Here is a 19,159-nt window from a genome sequence, read left to right as displayed (position 1 = left end):
GTAACATTTTGTTGTAACATGCAGTCATTGGTTCATCATCTATCCTGCTTTCAGGGTTCGGGTTGCGGGGCGTTGTTGAGGCCGGTCCCGGCTAACATTGAGCCAAGAGAAGGGGTTTAACCTGGATGGGTCAGCTGTCAATCATAGGGTCAGCTGTCAATCATAGGGTCAGCTGTCAATCACTGGGCCACATATGGAGACATCCAACCATTCAGCCTCTGATTCACACTGATAGATAATTCTTGGTTGAATCTGCTCTTTTTTGGGGGTCATGAGATGTAAGATGGAGAGAGAACCCAGCAGACAGAGGAGCGTGGCAGGAACCTGTGCAGGAGAACCTCGGGTTCCGCTAGAAAACAGATGAGATGAATATGTGTTTGAATTACAACCTTTGGAAGACGACTGCAACAACAAATGCCCCCTTACCACCCCCCTTTTTTTTTTTAATTCTACAAATGTCCACCCCGAACCGCAAAAATGTCAGTAGACCGACAAGCCGAACCCCAAACCTCCACCCACCCGCGGGAAGACGTCTGCTCGCCCTTTCAACACGAACCGCAGACATAAAGCAACGGCGTGCGGTGGGGCGCGGGAGGCTACTATGGGGGAGGATTAAATTGAAAATGAAACGCCGACGCACGTCAGCCGGACGCCGACAATCCCAGGTAGACATTAATCTGTTCATTTTAATGTTTCCGTAAATGAACCCCCCCCTCACAGACGCACACACACACACACACTCACACACTCACACGCCGCCCAAACCCTTGACGTCTCTACTGCTCTGTGAAGGAAGGCGGAAAAGGTAATTCGGAGACGACTTCATCACCTGCCCCCCCTCTCCTCCCCGTCATCCAGACTGGATTAATCCCGACTTGCCTCTAATCCAATTAAATATGGAAGCAGAGGTGCTGTCACTGCCAAACGTCTTCCTGCCGGGCAGAAGGGGCGGGGGGGGCAGACAGATTAAGGCGAAGAAAGATCCTTAATTTGTTAATCACTGAACTCCGCCGTCACTGATCGGGGGTGGGAGGGCGTCTTGGCGCGCCGGCCCTGATGTGAGTGGCGAGCCAAGCGTGAAACACAAAGGAGGAATCAAGAACAATTACCGCGGCAACGGGCGGGAGAGGACGGGGAGGAGGCGCTCATTCCATTAGCCGGACGCCTGCTCTTCCTTAAATGCTAACGTCTGCCTTTTTTAAAGGCCGCAGATGCCCCGGTTCGAGCGCGGGGGGGGGGGGGCGGCGGAGGGTGACGAGAACGGCCCGAATCTGTTCCAGTGCTTCCGCCGGCTGTCGATGCCGTTGCGTCACGCCATCGAACACCCGCAGGTTCTCGGCTATCGGAAAGGCAACTGTCTTGTCTTGTCTTGGTAACTGGACTTGTATTTCTTTACTTGAAGATGTTTCACCTGTCATCTAAAAGAGGGTTCTTCAGTACAAAAAAGTCCAATTGCAACGACAAGAAGATTTCGACAATAATCCAGCATGACCTGGATGACTGAGAACCTCCACAGACAGGACTAAGGAGTACATATAAACCATTATCCGGCTATTGAAGGCACCACAGAAGTGAAGAAGTTAAATTTAGCCCCGTGTTTTGAGCTCAAGTCATTATGGTGTGGTTTGCTCACAGTGTGCAAAAACAGCAGTTCCAGGAAGTCGAGGGAAACTGAGATGCTGAGTCAAGGATATATTTTACCACAAAATATCATGTTGAAAACAAAAACGGCCTCATAACAGAAGACCCTGTCCCCTCCTGCAAGGTATCAACCACTTCCAAGGATGTTGGGTCATGAGTGTGATGGGGGGGGTTCATGTCCGGAAATGTTATTTTAGTCGTCTGACCGGCCAATAGCTGCGAAGCCTGACTTGGAACAGCTGATGCGTTTGCATGTTCCAAAAAAAAAAGGGGATCTATAAAAAAAACATGACCAGCTGGATAGTCTTACTTTTTCCACATGGCGGGCAAGTATCTGCAAGTCTTACAAAAACACACACACGCAAACACACATTTGTGTGTTTTGACACTTTGGCCTCAAGTCGTGATTGATAGGTGCAGTTTGCTCCTGGGCAAGGCACTCAATTTCAACTTAAGATGCCATTAGTGACAAACAACGCTTTCTCAAAGGGGAGAAAACAAGCTAAAATAACAGTTGCTAAGCTAATTATGAATTATAGATGCCATTAGGAGTCAATGGATCTTTGTTATGGTGGCTAATAATATTTCTCTGCCAGGTTTCCTTGAGGCGTCTCCAATTATTGATAACGAGGGTTCTGCATCCTGATGAAACGCTATAAACACGCCGCCCTCGCGCCCGCCGCTGATCCCAAACTTCAAGGTCCTTCAAAAGACATAAACTGACGCTGATTCATTCTGCACCCCCCAGTTAGTGGTCCTTACAACTAAGCTATGACGAAATACTTGGCATTTCCTGCTGGAGTTTTGACTCTGACTCAGCAAAAAGGACAGTATTGCATGACATCACATCTGCCCATCCCGGTGAAATAACGTCCCGACGAAGATCTTGAGGGGTTTACGTAGTCCCGAGTTGGAATAAATGTCCACTTGGGCTAAGGGATGCACTCTTAACATTTTCTAGGTCAAAGGTCAAGGTCAGAAAGACCACATACCCACCTCCGTGTAAGGATGCGTCCCTCGAGTCTCTCAAAGCCTGGTGCATTTTCCTGTTTGGACACACGAATCAACTGATTGGATGTGATTGGTTTGAGGTCAAGGTCACATTGACCTCAATCGGCCATTTGGACTCAAGGGGTGCCTCATAGGTGAAGGGTCAGGGTCACTGGCCTTGCCTATGTGTCAGACATGTGATGTCATATCCCACAAAGATCCATAGAAAATGTGTTCACAGTTTGGACAAACGTCATCATGGATCGTCATGGTCATTCCTGGAGTCACTCTTTTAATTTTTGGTCAAAGGTCAAGGTCCTGTGTGACCGCATTCTTGCAAGGGTATGCACTTAGAGCGTCTACAAGTCTGGTGCATTTTCCCGCTTGGACGTAGGGATGGATGGGTTGGATATGATAGCTTCAAGGTCAAGGTCACTCTGACTCAAGAACGGCCTCATCTGATTTCGGAGGTTGAAGGGTCAAGGTCACTGTGAGCTCACTTCTATCTCAGACGTGTGTCCACTTTTACTCATGGATTCATACTTTAAATTTTGTTGGTCAAAGTTCTTGGTCACTAAGACCTTCTGCCCAGCTCTTTGTGAGGTTGTGTCCCTGGAGCATCTACAAGTCTGGTGCTGTTTCCACTTTGAACACAGGATGAACTTACAGGACTTGAGTGTTTTGAGGTCTAGGTCACATATCCTTACGGGCGTGACCTAATATCTGTCTCATTCCCGTAAGGATATGTCGCAACAAAAGTCTTGAGCAAATATTTTTAAAGTTTGTCTACCTCTTCGCCTTCTGTAAAACCCCCACCGTTGGGTTACGTCATACTAACTTTACCAAGAATCATAATCTTCTGCTGCGAGCCCTGGAAACCTGGCGGCGCTGTCGCAGGCCAGAAGAGCTTTGACCTCTTCAGCACTCTATTTCTCGCGCGTTCTGTCCACAACCGTGACCTCAGCCATTTGTAAAAGCAGCGCTCCGAAGTCTGCAAGAAGTATCTGGTAGGAGGCGGCGTAACATTGGAACGTAAACATTCCCGGTTTGATTCCTGGACTCCTCCTAACCTGTATAATTGTCATTGAGCAGGACACTGAACCCTGAACTGCTAAGTGTCTGCGTCCTGTTCATGGCTCATCCATGATGTGCTAAATGTAGTGGTCAAATTTGGCTGGTTCTTTCTTTCTAATGGGCATGGCTTGAGTGTTACCAATCACCAAGCACCTTGGAGCCAAAATGGTACACTGTTCCTCAGCTGTCCAAGTGCATGTAAAGAAAAAAAAAATAGGAACTGTAAAAATTCCCCTCATTGTGAAAGTGGCTAACGTCAATGTTCCCCATAATACTTGAATAGAAAAATTCTTTGAATGCCATAATCCCCCCTCAGGGTAATTCTTGGGCTGTTGAAGGAGGAAGTGCACCTTGTAGTGACATGTTTCCCCTCTTGCACTACTACATGTATAGGTACTTCTTGGCCTCCTTCCTTGTTTCTCCACTTTTTTTAGGCCTATTTGTTTTACCGATGATTTACCGATTCGCCTGATTGGGCGAATGTTTTTTGAAAGTCACGATGTCGTCGTATTAAAATGCCGCAAATCAAGTATTTGTTTGTTTTTAATCGCATTTTGTCATGGCTTTTCTTTAACCCCCCCCCCGACGAGGTTGAACGCCTCGCCGATCCCATTATTCAAGGCGGTTGTCTTCGCCGTCACTTTTCTGACCCCCTGCCGCCCCAACCACGACGAATCGACTCGCTGACATTATTTTATAAGCCACCGGAGGCGCTTTGCGTCTCCCAGAGTCACGTCCAAGCCACGGTTTTCGTTCTGCGTTCTCCCCGCGGCTCCACGCCGGCCGCGGGCGCCGGGTTACGTGTGCATGCGCTGAAACCAACTGCCATGCAAAAGAATTAACATTCCAATTAAAATCCAATTAGACTTGGATTTGCCGGATAATTATACTCGCGTGTCGGCGTTCTCCCGACTATTTGGATTTGATGAGGTGTGTTAGTTGTAATTACCTCGCTGATGTGGAGTCAGGAGATGCCTTACACACACACACACACACACACACACACACGGGCAAAACAAAGAGGAAGACTGGCCATGGAAAATCCAGGGTTTTTGTAAACGCTCTGAGTTTTGATCCTTAGAGGTGTGTGTTCCGCTCTGGCGCCTGAACGCAGCACGACCCCCAGGTTCCAAAAGTTGCTACCGCTAACTCTTTATTTTCCTGATGACGGCCACACTCTGTGTCCTGCAGACAGGAGGAGCCAGAAATTGAACCGCCTACACTCTGACGCCCCTCTCTACCGCCCCCTTGAGCACTCAGTAAGTCCATCGGACCCTCTATATCAGGGGTGGGCAAACTGCGGCCCGCGGGCCACATCCGGCCCGCTTGTCTTTTTAATCCGGCCCGCCAAAGATCGGTACAGAATTCTTACTTGATATGAACGATTGAATGATTGGATCAAAGAATGTGGGAGCTCAAACAGGAGATTGCTTCATTTTTGGAGCTACACAAGAATTTTCCTGAGCTGAATGACACAGATCGGGTTTGTGATTTAGTTGTAGTTTTCCACCAGTGTGCCGCGGTGAGAGATCGCTGAGTGTCACGTCTCTGACGCGATGACGTAGAGGTCAATGTTAGAGTTAGTGCTGCGCAGCAGTGGCAGTTTGGGATCGCGGCAAGACGAGCGAGTGACAGTGATGGAGATGGACAAAAGGAAAAAGAAAAGACGGTGAGCTCGAAGCAAAACAGCGAAAACTTTTTTTCTTTTTTTTTCACTTTCACCGGGGATGCAACGGCAATGACTCCGCTGCACTTGGTGTGTGGTGAGAAGCTATCCAATGGCGCCATGGTGCCAAGCAAGCTTAAACGCCATCTCCGAAGGAACACCCTTCCGTTCAAAACAAACCGATGGACTATTTTGTACGCTTACGTACAATTAAAGAAAAATGGGCAATTTTTTGGAGAAAAACCACAAAGGTAAACGAGAAAGCCCTCAAAACTAGCTCCCTTGTTGCTGAACTTGTAGCTAAATCAAAAAAGTCCCGCACTGTGGCGGAAACATTAATACTTGTAAAGCTTGAGCAAGAGCTTCATGTGTCTTTCTAGCATTACTGCCAGGATATTCATTGTGTCTTCATCGAAACAACCCTGGGTTTCTTACTAAGTGAGTATACATACATTAAAAACTATATTATTAACTATATGTATGATATGAGCTGGATTAGAGTGTCCTTTTGGTTGGTGATGTGCCCCAGGATTTTGTAAATGTAAAAAACATGTGCCGCGGCACAAAAAAGGTTGAAAATAGCCTTTACTGTGAACATACGGACACACATGAATGAGCTGGACATGAAGCTACAAGGGAAAAACTGGTTTGTCCATGAAATGCGAGGGCCCGCGTATTTCTTTTTAAATGCCTGAATTCACACGTGTTGCAGAGGAAATAATAATAATGTTTATACAAGTCGAGAAAACAAAACAAGGTGGGATTTTACGGCTTCATGTGGAGGTAAAACTGTCTTTATTTAGGTTAGAGGAGACACCTGAGATGTACAGATACTCTTCGTTAATGCACGTTCTCCACGAGCCAACGTTTTACTACAGTAATACCTATGGTATTACGCATTTTTTACGACACTGTTGCTTCAGTGTGATTTATTGCAAGATTTTATTATAACATCCCGTTGACACATAAGTGAATGAGTGTCACCACTTCCTTTGGGAATGAGAAGTTAATGGTAGGGGGTTGTCTACAGTTAAAAACGAATTTTCACGCGGGGATCTCGAAAAAACGCGTTCGACGTGAAATGAACAGTTTTTTCTTTTTTTCCCATTGAGACGGCAACGACAGACGGTGGTAAATGTTGCTTTGTCGCCCGGATTGCTCAGATTTTCCTGCTACTTTATGCGCGGGATGTGAATAAACGACGCCTTGAAAATCAAACCAACAAATAAAACACGGCTTTGTTGATATGAGTAAAATTTCAAACCCTTCTTTGATTCACAGGCAGGTAGACCAGGTAGAGCGTCTGTCAGCGTTTGAGCTAATTCCATCGCCTGGAGTCACGTTCTTTGCTCGACAACACACACACGCCTTGTTCAAACACATCGAGCGGCGCCGTGAGACAAAGTCTGGCAATTCCTGTTACTCCTGGAAAATGCTACCTGAGGAAAAGTGTCAAGAGTTGTCACTGCTACCTGAAGGGAAGGGAGGGGTTGGCGGGTTGTCAGGCGGAGAACAGGGGAAAAAGGCCCAACATCCTGGGATATCACGCCACGGCCGCCACCACATGTGCATGTTGATTGCTGGGTCGGGGCTGCCACGATGGCTGCCAAATGTCAGAGCCCGGGCTCAGTGCACGGGGGGCTCGGTGCATGCCGGCTGCCAGGAGCAGGGATTTGAAATCCTCGCTCAAGTCGGAAGGCACCTGTGCTTTTTTTTTTTTTTTTTTTTTTTTTAAGAAACAAATTTAATTAAATGTTAAAAAAAAAGAGTTTTCTCTCGATGAGCTCACAGAAATGCTCAAAAAGTACATGTGACGGAGCAAAACGAGACAAACAATTCTGAAAAGGAAAGAAAGGAAATTAGTTTTAATTGTACAAATCAGATCTCTGAAGTGGTTGGAAAACAATCCAGTTGATGGAGTGATATTCATTTTTAATCAATTGTCCTTTAAAGATAATCTTTCAGCAATGTCTTCTTTTTTTTGCTCATATAAATGTATCTTTTAAATAATTTCCCCGTCAAATAATTTTTTCATCCCAGTAAACCCTTGTTTACCTTTTTTTTAATTTGAATCCCGATATGCTACGTTCAAATGCCCCGTATAACAGTCGGAAATTAAAGAATTTCAGTTCACTAATAGAGATGATGGTGAATTCTTGTTTCTTTTTTTTGAAAGATGAATCCTGCATCAAATCATTTTTAATCGCATGAGTTTATCGATTATTTAGTTAAGATTAAAAACGGAATTATGAGAGTAAGCGAGGTAATTTAGCAAGAAGGCTAAGATATACGAGCTTATCAGTGGACCATGAACGCCGCATGGGGCTCTCCTCCCCCTGAACTTCTGTCCGGTCAAAGTTAGCTCGCCAAGTTTCGAACGGCGCGGATTCGTCGACCTCCCGTTAGAAAACGCGAAAAGACGACGGAACCCGCCGTCAGGTGGAGGTGTGGTTTATCTCGGGATGTGACTCAAGTCCTCGCCGTGACAGGAAGCATGACGTCCGTGTCGTGATTTCCTCTTATATCGCAGGGTCACGCCGTTGAAGTCTACCTATTTTTTTTTTTTTCCCGGTACGAACAAACAAAAAGTCGCACGCGCGGGGACGTTGTGTTTTCCCGGTTGTTGGACGTTCAACTTTTTGTCGTTTTTGCAGAAAATGACGCAGAAATGGTCGCGACGGAGCAAGAAGGAGGATGAGCTCCCCCCACGGTTGGGTCTGTGGACTTCGGCGGTGGTCGGCGTCCTCCTCCTCGGATGGTTCTCGTCGTGCTGGGCCGAGGAGGCGTCCTGTCACGGAGCCTTCGACCTGTACTTCGTCCTGGACAAGTAAGTGTCTGCAAGGCCTCGACTTCTGCACACTTTCTTCACTTTTTTCCCTTCTTTTGCTTCTCATAAATGTGTGGGTGCCTCCGATCGCAGGTGTTTTTGACGCCCCACACCCTTACACACACACGCATTCAACAAAATCCTTTTATTAACACTTACTGTGATTGCACCGTTATAGCAGTGAAATGCCACCTGTTTGAGTTGCAATGGGTTCACATGTTTCAGTATGACAATTGCAAGAGTTGTTATACAAAACCAACCGAATCAGGGCTTGGTTTGTGTAAACAATCATCCAGGACTTGTGTTATGATGATCACTGAATATGCTTTTTTGCTTTTTGAGTAAAACTCAAGAGCCTCTAGTGAAGTTGAGGCTGAGAGAAAAGAAAAACAACTGTCTTCTCCATCTTCCTATTGCAAAGCTACACTCAGTTCTTTTGCAGCTTCCTGCAGAGTTTCTACTGATTTCCTGTCGATGGTCTCTTGTTCACTTTTTGTTCAAGCGTAATTTTTGTTGATTTTTTTTTTTTTAATATATTTTCCCCACATATCCAATCAGTTTAATGACAGTTCTTCATTTTTTTTATTTAATTTTTTGAGCAATTTTCGGATATTAGGTGATTTCTTCACTGCATATGTGCTTTGTTTTTAAAGAAATCTATTCATTAGTTTATACTTCAAGGTGTCAAAGGTCATTTATGAGTTGTGGACATTTTTCGTGCGGCTACTAGGTTAAGTAAATTAAATGTTCTCATTATTTGGGGCCGGGTATTGAGGAGGCGTCAACGGAGTAAACATAGATATCAATAAATCAAACAAAATGAATAGCACAAAGAAAACTCCCTCTGTGTCTTGGAACCCCGACCTCAACCGACCCCCCTGGGGGTCACGACCTGAACAAACGGGGATTTTTGTCTCATTTTGACATTAGTCCTTCCAGAAGCACATTCAGTCCTTCACCACACCGTCCGATGGGATCATTCCTCGATTAATCATCTTGACATATTTGTTCACAAACTTGAACGACACCTGTATCTGTTTATCGATTGGCGAGGGGTTGGGGGGGTTGGGGGTGTCGGGCCCCCGAGGCCTCAGAGGCTGTGACTCGCACGCCTGCAGAGCGAGGTCTTGGAATACTTACTCTGACTCATGCAAACAATTGCATCACCGCTGACTCGGATCCACTTCCTTAAAAAGCGTCCCGCTGCAGCTGCGGTCCTGTCCAGCGGGAAGTCCTCAGCCTGGATGTTCCTGCCTCAAGAGCCGGGCCAGCGTTCAGCCCTCCCTTGACCCAGTTTATTTTTTTTCAGGCACTCCACCCTTGACTTTATTACTACAGAATGATGACAACGATTGTTTAGGGTTTAAAGAAGCCCTTAGATCTTAGTGTGGATTTGTTTTCTTTTCTGGGCAGTGGGATGGGTGGGGTGGGTGCGATGTGACTTTTGACAAAATATCCGACCAAACCCATCCGTCTGGGTTCCATCTGCACTTCTCAGTTGGGTCCCCAGTCTCCGAAAGGAACCCAAAAATCCCTGGATGAAACCTGATTGTCAGGCTACCCGGAGTTCAGACGACCCTTCAAGAATTGGTCAACGTGCCCTGTGATGTTCTGGTTCTTGACTTCTGGTTGCCTCATCCTGTCGTCTCGGGGTTAAACAAAGCTCCGCCGGTTTCCACCACCACCTCCTTCTTTGGCCTTCCTGCGAGTCATCTCCGGACCAGTGGAGGACCCGCTTCCTTTCCACCCCATGAATCCAAAGGTCACGACGGGCTAAACCTCCATTGAACCTCGTGATCCCAACCTCTTCTGGTGGATACTTTGATACCTGGAACCAATGGTTTCATAAACCCTTTGACTTGTCAACAAGTTCACATCGGAAAGACCCCGAAATGTCCAAAGAGAAAGCATCACTAATGACAGCACAGCCTGATCGCTGCACACCATAGTAACTTAAACTCGATCAAATGTATCCTTTACTGGCACATCCTACTTTCATTGCAGGATGTCTTTGTCCACTCTTTGAGAAGTCCAGCTAAGGATGTCAAGGGGGAGGAAGAGCAGGAATCACAAAGAAGCTGCTCGCTCCCTGCGATGACCCCAGTAACTTCGTACAGATCGGGAAACCTGGTCTGCTATCGAGGTGACTTGACTAGCTGGTTAGGATTCCCTCGCTGCTGGAAGGGAACATCTCAGCTGTCTTGTTTTTGTCTGATGGACTAATGTCCTTTTGGGTATCACCTGTACCTCCTCCACCCCACACCCTGCCTGAATGCAACAAGTGCACTGAGCCAGTGTGAACCCTATAAATAGCAATACTTAGGTGTTCTGCTTTCAACACGTAGATGGTTGTTCTTCGCTTCCTGTGATAAATGATGCAACTGCGAGAGGCAGTTGCAGCATTCATGTTCTGAGCGCTCTGGCCTTAATATTTACTCCTTCCGTCAATCGACGACCAAAGCCTGCACATCTTCTGAGCTGCACACGCTGCCGTCCAGATGTGGATCCTGTTCCGTCGTCGTGGCTTCTGATGTGGCCCGGATGACTGGAACGACAAAGGGACAACCACTTCCTGGCAGTTATCACACGAGATGGATTGATGTTAGCTATCATGGGAAGAAGGGAAAAATCCTCAGAGGATTCTCCTGAATCACATTTAAAGTCCCCGAAATGCCTTATGACTGAAGTTGAAAAGCCTGCCGCCCAAGAGGCCGGCTAATATAGCACGGAAAGCTAGGAAGGGTAATGGTACACATGCCAACCGATGAATCCATCGCCGTTTTCTCCCATAAAAGATTTTCTTCTTTGTGTTTGGTGCAGCTCAAGCACTTAGCAGTAAGTTGTTCAAGGAGTTGCGCCAACAGCCAACTTGACAGAAGCGAGACGAAGAATGCCGCCGCCGGCCATTCACAAGTCTTCATCTGCCACTTCCACGACTGGCCAACTCCGCGAGCTAGAGAAGGTTTCTTGTCTTTCCGACAGCCGAGGAGGCTGGTGTTCCGTACATCCCAGATTTATCACACCATTCTCCAGCATGTGGCCGGCGTTAGTGTCCAGCTGGTGGCCGCCGCACAAAGACACCACAACTCCACAGTTTTGGAGACCGAGTCTTTGTTTTTTCCGCCTCGGAACTACGTCCCAGAAAGGAGCGCGAGAATATATCATCTCACCCTTTCAGCATTCAAGAAGGGGTCTTTAAATCTTTTTTATTTACTCTTAATGTCCCGAGTTCATTTGACACAATCGTGAGATTATTTTTAAAGTCGATTTTTCACTTGCTCTCATTGTTCAGCACATGATTATTACACAACACAAGGTTGCGAGGGCAGAAGGTTTCTGAAAGACCGCTGTTCCCAGTTTAATCCCACCGCTGCTGTTGCCGCTTCCTGTCGCGTCTTGCCCACACTGAAGCTGATCTCCCCCTCCCCAGGTCCGGAAGCGTGGCCACCGACTGGTTCCAGATCTACTCCTTTGTGAGGAATCTCACCGACAGATTCGTGAGGTGGGTGGACTTTGGGACTGCTTGAAAAACTTTTTTTGGGGTTGTGTCTTTTGTATTTTCTTTTGAAAAATGGATTTCTGATTCTTGTTCATTCCAATTAACATTTCAGGATTATCTTTATGGAATTTAAACAAATATTAACTTTTCACGGTTTTAGAATTCTTCCCTGGTAATTACTCATTAATTACAGATTTGCTGGGATTTTTTTTTTTTCTTTAAAAACTAATTCTAATTGATTTATCTTCATTGATGCCTTTCCCCCCGTTTACTGCCTCAGAATTTCTACAACGTCTACAATTCATCTTTTTTTTTTTTTTTTTTTGTTGATCCTTAATCCCAGGTCAGTTGGATAAAATAAAATTTAATTTTTTCGATCTTCACTAGAGTTAGCTTTCATCTACTGACAATTGCATCCACATGGAATCGCCCTCCGAATATGTAACCACGCCATGGCCCCGCCTATCCGTTAGCCCACCTCGTGAGCAACAGCAATGGTGGCAGATAATGGCGTTCGTTTTAGAGCGGCTAATTTGATACGTACGCTCTTTGTCTGCACTGACATTGCGGCGCCACCAGTGGGTTCCACTATTTTCCTGGAAAATTGTTCTTGAGGCCGGAGATCTACCTGATGTATTTTACAAAATCACCGTTTCTCCAATGATTGACGTTCGATGATTTCAAAACAAACAAACGTCTCGAAACCCACGACGCGCCCTCACGATCTGAAGAATTCAGAAGAAAAGAAACGCGAAAACACCGCTCCGGGCACCAGTGCCAACCCTCCGCCGCTTCCCCTTTTCTCGGCCCTTCGACCCGATACCGGACATGTATTGGCTCGGGATGCCGCGTCTGCCGAAGACAAAGCGGGGCGGCGGGTGGTGGCGGTTGGCGGTTGGGGGCGGGGGCGCACTGGCTCTTGCGTAACGTCTGAGCGGAGCAGTGGCTGCCAGCACAGGACAGACGGCGGCGACCCAGCCAGAATCAAGTGCTCGGTTGAAGAAAATAGCAAAGGCACCAGGTGGGAGTGGGTGGCAGAGAGGAGCAGTCTTCTGGGCTGCGAGAATGGCCATTTGCACTGGGGGGGGCGACGGTCGGGGGGGTCCGGCGCCACACTCATCCGCTGAGGGCCGGAGGAAGGGGAGAACGCGAACGCGGCGAGGACAATCTGCTGAACAATGAATCGCTCGGCGCCATGTGGAGCCAAAGCCCCTGATTTGTCCAAGGCCCGGCGTGGAAGGCGCGGACAGGAAGCGGGCGCGCGTGGCGGGTGCCAAACCCAGGGCCATGCGGCTGGAAGCTCGCGGTTGCAGGGGAGGGAGCGGCGGGAGGGCCGTGCGCGTGGCGTGAGTGAGAAGCACCCGCCATTCTCCTTATGCTCCCCGGGGGAGGAAACGGCACTGCCGTTCAGGACCTCCAGATTTAAACGATTTTCAGAGAAGGGCCCTACAACGAGATTATAGACCTGTCCCAATCTGATAGATAATAATCCGCAACCCCCTGACTTAGCGATTGATCGATTGGTAATTGAGTCCGATCAACCCTGAAATTCTCAATGTCACCTGCTAAATACACATAGCCTGCAGTGAAAGGATTTGGTTTTACCAGAATATCTGGTTGTTGTTTTTTCAAATTATTTAAAAATTCCCCATAAAAGAGTAGAAAATTAGCTGGAAAATAAAATAAAATGTAACCATTTTAAATAAATAAATTCATTTTATATAACTGAATGAAAACCCTAAAGAAAATTGTAGGCTAAATATATATATATATATAAACACAGTTGTAGTTTGAGTATTTTGTGTGGAATGTGTGTGTGTGTGTGTGTGTGTGTGTGTGTGTGTGTGTGAGTATACAAACAACAGATGATGACACTCGATTCAAATTTTAAAAATATTAAAAAAAGACAGTAAAATCATGATAATAGATTTATTTGTGTGTGTGGATGAGGTGTGTGTGTGAGTGAGTGAGTGTGTGTTGGTGTGTGTGTGTGTGTGTCTGAGCAAACACACACACACACACACACACACACACACACACACACACACACACTCACACACGAAAGATGATTACACTCTATCCAAATTTTAAAAACGTGACAATGAAATTATAATCATAGATGGAGTGTGTGTGTGTGTGTGTGTGTGTGTGTGTGTGTGTGTGTGTATATGTGTCTAACACACCTTTCAGCATGGCAGCTGGACCTTGCTCACCATCCTGATGAGGAGTGCTTGGGGGTGTCCTGCTCATCCATCATCTCAAACATCAGCAATGTTTGCTGGACTCTTTCCTTCTTCTCTATCTTAACTTCTCCTTGGGGACTGCTCCCGTCAGGAGTCGCCACAGCCAATCACGTGCCTCCATCTAACCCTCAGCCAATCACCTGCTTCCATCTAACCCTCTCCTCTGCATCATCGTCTCTCTCGCCAACTTACTCCATGTCCTCTTCCCCTCCATCCATAACCTATCTGGTCTTCCTTTGGACCTCCTACCTAGCAGGTCTGACCTCAGTATCCTTCCACCAAGATTTTCACCACATCTCCTCTGTCCATGTCCAAACCATCTCACTTCCATAAAATATAGAAAAATAAAAAAAGATCCTCTATTTCCCCCCAGTTTGGTGGTATTGCATATGGTGCAACCTTTCCAGCTCAGACCCTCTACTAGAGGCCTTGGAGCTTGAGGGTTCAGGGCAGGATCTCAGTTGTTCCCAGGGTTGATCTCACATATTCTCCCAGTTTGGGGGTTACTGCTCCAACAGACCCCAAAAAAGATTGGGACCACGTCTGCCCCTTTGACCTATATACCTTATATATACTATATAACACATAACGGCAGGGTTCAAGATGCTAGCAGGAGAGCTATACATGGAGCATCAACTAGGTGGCTAGCTTCTTGAACATCTGCACAGACTTATGGCTGGAGGTTCCAGGATCAAGGTGGCATGCCCTCCGAAAGGGATCCAGAAAGACTGTGACGAGATCCTGAGGGCGCTTGGTGTTGGACAAGCAGCAGGAGACAACCGTTGTGGTGGACTCAACGATCCCAATTGACACCGGGAAGGAAGTCAACAGTGGACCAAGTGGTGATGTGGTTGAATGGAGCAGTAACACCCTGAGCCTGGAGATTGGTTCCAGAGCAATCCAGGAAGAACATCTGAAATTTCTGTCCAGGAGAGCAAGGATCCTACGCAGAAGTTTTTGGTTTAAAATTTGGCCACCAGTCGCTCCCTTGTTCATCTGACTGGATTCGCTTGTTTCTTTCCAGCCCCAGCATGCGAGTGTCCTTCATAGTCTTCTCAGCCCAAGCCAACGTCCTGCTGGCCCTCACGGGGGACAGGTACAACGTTTTTTATCTATGGACATAACTTTAGCCTCACCCCCCAAAAAAGACCATATTTTTGGTTTTTCGCTAAGTATGCTTTTTTTTTTTGTTGTGAGATATGAGATTGAGAAAGGTCTGGAGCGTCTGCACGACGTCAATCCGGCAGGAGAAACCTACATGCACGAGGGGATGAAAGCGGTGAGTTGCCCTGCTCCTATTGTAAACTGTGAGCTGGACAATGACCTTGACAAAGCACTCGAACAGCCTGCCCCCTTTCCCTGACAGGCCTTGGAACAGATCAAGCAACAAGGGATCAAGTCGTCCAGTATCATCCTGGCCCTCACCGATGGCAAGCTGGAGCCCTACATCCACCACCTCACTGTCGAGCAGGTGAGAGGCCGGGGCCTGAAATATCGTAACAAGCTAACAACATCGTGCTAACACATAGCAGTCAAAACAGTTTGCCAAACGCCATGGCTATTTTCCCAAGTCTGTAACTATATCCAAGTGCGTCGCATCAGGGTTATACAAGGTTGCTAGCATAGCTCATGTCCACCTGCTAACAGTCAAAGAACAAAGCTAGCTGTTGCTTGTTAGCATCAGGTGTTGTGGTTTGGCTTCATTGGCATCTCTGTCTCCCTCATGGAATATCGCTTAAACCAGCCTGCCAACACATAGCAAGACTAGCTCAAGCTTTATGGTGGGATTATTTAATGCAGCCACCATAAGTGGCTGGACAATGACTCCATGAACTCCGTGGAGTTAGCATTAATTGTTTTGGTTTGGCCTCATTTATTCATTCATTATCCATACAGCTTATGCTCTAGTCAAGGTCGCTTGGCCCGTTGATCACAGGGGCACAGCTGTATGTAGCCTAAGTGGCCTGCTAGCATTAATGGAAATAGCTTCATTTTTACAGTGATTTCAGTGATTATGAGTGCCGGGCCACCATAAGTGTATGAACAATGACTCCATGAGTAGGTTAAAGTGAAACACCACGAATGTGCAAATATAGCTAATATTTGTTGGCTAATATTTATAGGAAAGGGTCTAGCTTCAGCTTTACGACGTGATTATTACCACAAGGATGATGCCAAACTTTTTTTTTTTTGTGGAGAGACACTGTACCTTACCTAGGGGAAACATTTAAGAAACACCCCAGAGAGGTTAGCCACTGGTGCTCGCATCAACTCTGCAGATAAACATTAGCTTGCTAAACATTCTTTCTGGTTGTGTGTGTGTGTAGAAACAATCCATCTCAACACGATCCAATCTCACAGTGGCGCTTGCTGCGAGTGCCTGCGTCAACATTTTGGTCTGATTGAGTGAATGTTATCCTTGCGAATGCACTACGAGCACTCTGGTGCGTTCAATTGCACTTTGGCCACCCTGTGCTTTTATTTTACCTTTATCTATCACGGATCTGGATCAGTGCCCTAATTGTTTGGTTTGTACCGCAGGCTGTAGACGCCAGACAATACGGTGCCCGTGTCTACTGTGTGGGAGTCAAGGACTTTGATGAGCAACAGGTGAGATCTTCAATCTGAGTCTGTTTTTCAGTCAACAAAGGTTTATTACCCTGAGACGCACTGCCATCGATGACAGGAACCAGGAAGTACATTCCTAGTACTACTCATCAGTCTGTGCAGTAATTGTACTCGGGCACAGTCAAGACATAGTAAATGTTGTTGTAAATATTGATAACAGTTTATAAAAAGGGTAATAACAATTAAAACTCCTTTGATCGATGGACTCATCACAGTACAAATGTCTTAACAAGTTTCCGCTCCGTTTCAGGTGAGTTTTAGCCTTAATTTTTTTCAGATTTTTTTGTATTCTATCATATATCCATCTTACACTTCAAGGCTCTTGTTTGCTGTGCGAAAACATGTCCGAGCTGCACAGACATCCACCGCGGTAACCATTGGTTACCATCTTGTGATCGACACTTATTAAGTAGTAATAACATTTGTCTCAAAGTTGGCCTACTTGAGCGACGTATCGGCACGCCGTCTGCCACGGTGTCAAGAAGGAGCGTGAAGTCGTTAAAGTTCGATATTTACAACCAACCCCCCCCCCCCCACAGCTTGCCGACATCGCCGGCACTCCAGACCAGGTGTTTCCCGTCAAAGATGGCTTCCACGCGCTCCGTGGCATCGTCAACTCTGTGAGTGTTTTGGAAATTTCTCACCATTTTCCAGATTTTTCCAGATCCCCTTGGTTTTCATCGCATCTTGCACTTTTTAGCTGTGAAAGTATTTTCCGGCTGATATTTTGTCTTTCTTTTCTTCTTGAAAGTATTTTTCCAGATATTTTTGATAGATTTTAAAGTACTCTTTGATACTTCTTGCAGATTTTTAAGTACTCTTTCATATTTTCTTGCAGATATTTTGTTATTCTTTACTACTTTCTCTTGATGTTTTTCAAATGTTATTGGGTACATCTTTTTGCAGTTTTTAAATAATATTTTGGCTATTACATATCCATCACATATAACATACATCTCACTCCAATTTTTATTTAATTTTGACGATTTCTTGCTGATTTTTCAGGTCCTTCTTTTCAAATTTCTTGCCGTAATTGAGGTTTAATTGAGTCCTAAACGTTTATAGACACTTTTTAACAATATTGATCCAGACAACGTCCTGCTGGTATTTCAGTGTTGGTAGTTTTTTGAGTTGTTGTCTTCCAGGTGCCTGCCGTTCTATGTAATTCCTCTGTAATTACTTAAGTAATGGGGCAGTTTATGGCTGGCATGTCTTGGGGGGAGAATTGGGGGGAATTTAGGCACTTCCTTGGACCGCTGTGCCAGGATGTCCAGCAGAACAGAACGGCAGTTGAGCCTCCGATAAGACCAGGGACAGGATGGATCTCTGTCTCCGCAGCTTGTATGATAACCCCCCCACTCCCAGCCCACCCCCACCCCAGCCGACACACTGGGCCTTTATTCTCTGAGCCGCCGGCTGGGAAAATCCCGCGACCTGATCAAGACGGATCGTTTCCGCTCACTTCCTGTTGCTGTTAAAAACAGACTTGTTTTGGTCTTTTCATGATGGTGTCATGAATTTGGGCTTTCTTGAATGTGCAAGACAATTTTTTTCTTGCATCTTTCTGGTTTCATTCTGTAGTCCTGACATCAAATTTGTAGTTTTCTTATTTCTTTTGTTGTTGACATTTCAGATCTGTGTTGTTGTCGTTCCAGCTGACTAATACTTTACTATTTACATGCTACACAGCTAGTGCGCCCCTAGTGGAACCATGTGGAAATGACATGCAGTTTCCCCACCCCTTCGCGGATTTCTAAATGTGTCCATATGTCCAAATACTGTCCAGTGTTTTGAAAAGAAAAATATTCAATTTAAATTAAATGAAAATCAAAGGCTGTATAAAACCTTTGATAAGAAAATCCAATAATTGGATCTGGAGTTTCTTCATAAAAAAAAAAAAAAAATGTTTTTTTTTTTTTTTTTTTTTGCCTTTTAAATTCTCTCTTAAAATTATGGTATTCAAATAATTTTGGATTTTTTTTGTAATTTATTTCACAATCTGTGTGTGTGTTTTTTTTTTTTTCTGCTGCACAAATTGAAATTATGTTGTATTCGTACAGCTGAACACCGTTCATCCTTAACACACACAGGTGTGGCTGCGCGTGCGCACATGCACATTCAAAGAATGATTTTAATTCAGGAAGGAGTTTGTGAAGAAATGAGAGGAAACAGAAATGTTGAAATACTGTATGTCTTATTACTGAATTTATTTTTGAAAGTGCATGTTCTCAAAGCTTCTCTGGATTTTTCTTGATCTAAGATGTTTCTTTTCTGGAAACAGAAACGAAACTCGTTGCTCTGTTGGTTCCACCTGTGTGAATTTTCCTACCAGAGCAAAAAAAAAAAAAAAGAACCCAAAAACAAACCAAGACATTCAGAAACCAGTGTGACCTCACCTCTGGCTACATTCACAGTCAACCAACTCTGGAGACACAAGTGTTCCTTTTCCTGCTCCTCTAACAGGAGATGATGTCACTTTTTGCCCCTCGCCACTACTGACCCGAGAGTGAGAACACCTTTTTTTTTTCTTGCGCTGCGTCTTCCACCGTTTCCCCTTTCTGTCTTAGCCTCCGCTGGGGATGTCATTGAAA

At 45.7% G+C, this 19,159-nt stretch overlaps 1 protein-coding gene across 2 annotated transcripts in view; it reads left to right on the top strand.

Moving 5' to 3' along the window:
- The first annotated feature begins 7,731 nt into the window (after positions 1-7,731).
- antxr2a (ANTXR cell adhesion molecule 2a) overlaps positions 7,732-19,159 on the top strand; it is a 62,461-nt gene continuing 51,033 nt past the window's right edge. Inside the window, exons 1-8 of one of the 2 annotated variants that reach the window (XM_086170061.1) lie at positions 7,732-7,942; positions 8,026-8,198; positions 11,629-11,700; positions 14,965-15,036; positions 15,138-15,219; positions 15,307-15,411; positions 16,482-16,550; positions 17,108-17,188. In XM_086170061.1, coding sequence (XP_086026187.1) covers positions 8,029-8,198; positions 11,629-11,700; positions 14,965-15,036; positions 15,138-15,219; positions 15,307-15,411; positions 16,482-16,550; positions 17,108-17,188 — 651 coding nt within the window. In that variant the 5' untranslated portion in view covers positions 7,732-7,942; positions 8,026-8,028. The remainder of the gene's footprint in view (positions 7,943-8,025; positions 8,199-11,628; positions 11,701-14,964; positions 15,037-15,137; positions 15,220-15,306; positions 15,412-16,481; positions 16,551-17,107; positions 17,189-19,159) is intronic. The other variant, XM_086170062.1, reaches the window with a different exon arrangement.

Source organism: Fistularia commersonii, chromosome 22 (assembly GCF_037954325.1).
Source record: "Fistularia commersonii isolate RoL2024-O1a breed Wild chromosome 22, RoL_Fcom_v1.0, whole genome shotgun sequence".
NCBI lineage: Eukaryota > Metazoa > Chordata > Actinopteri > Syngnathiformes > Fistulariidae > Fistularia > Fistularia commersonii.
This window is presented reverse-complemented; position numbering and strand designations above follow the sequence as displayed.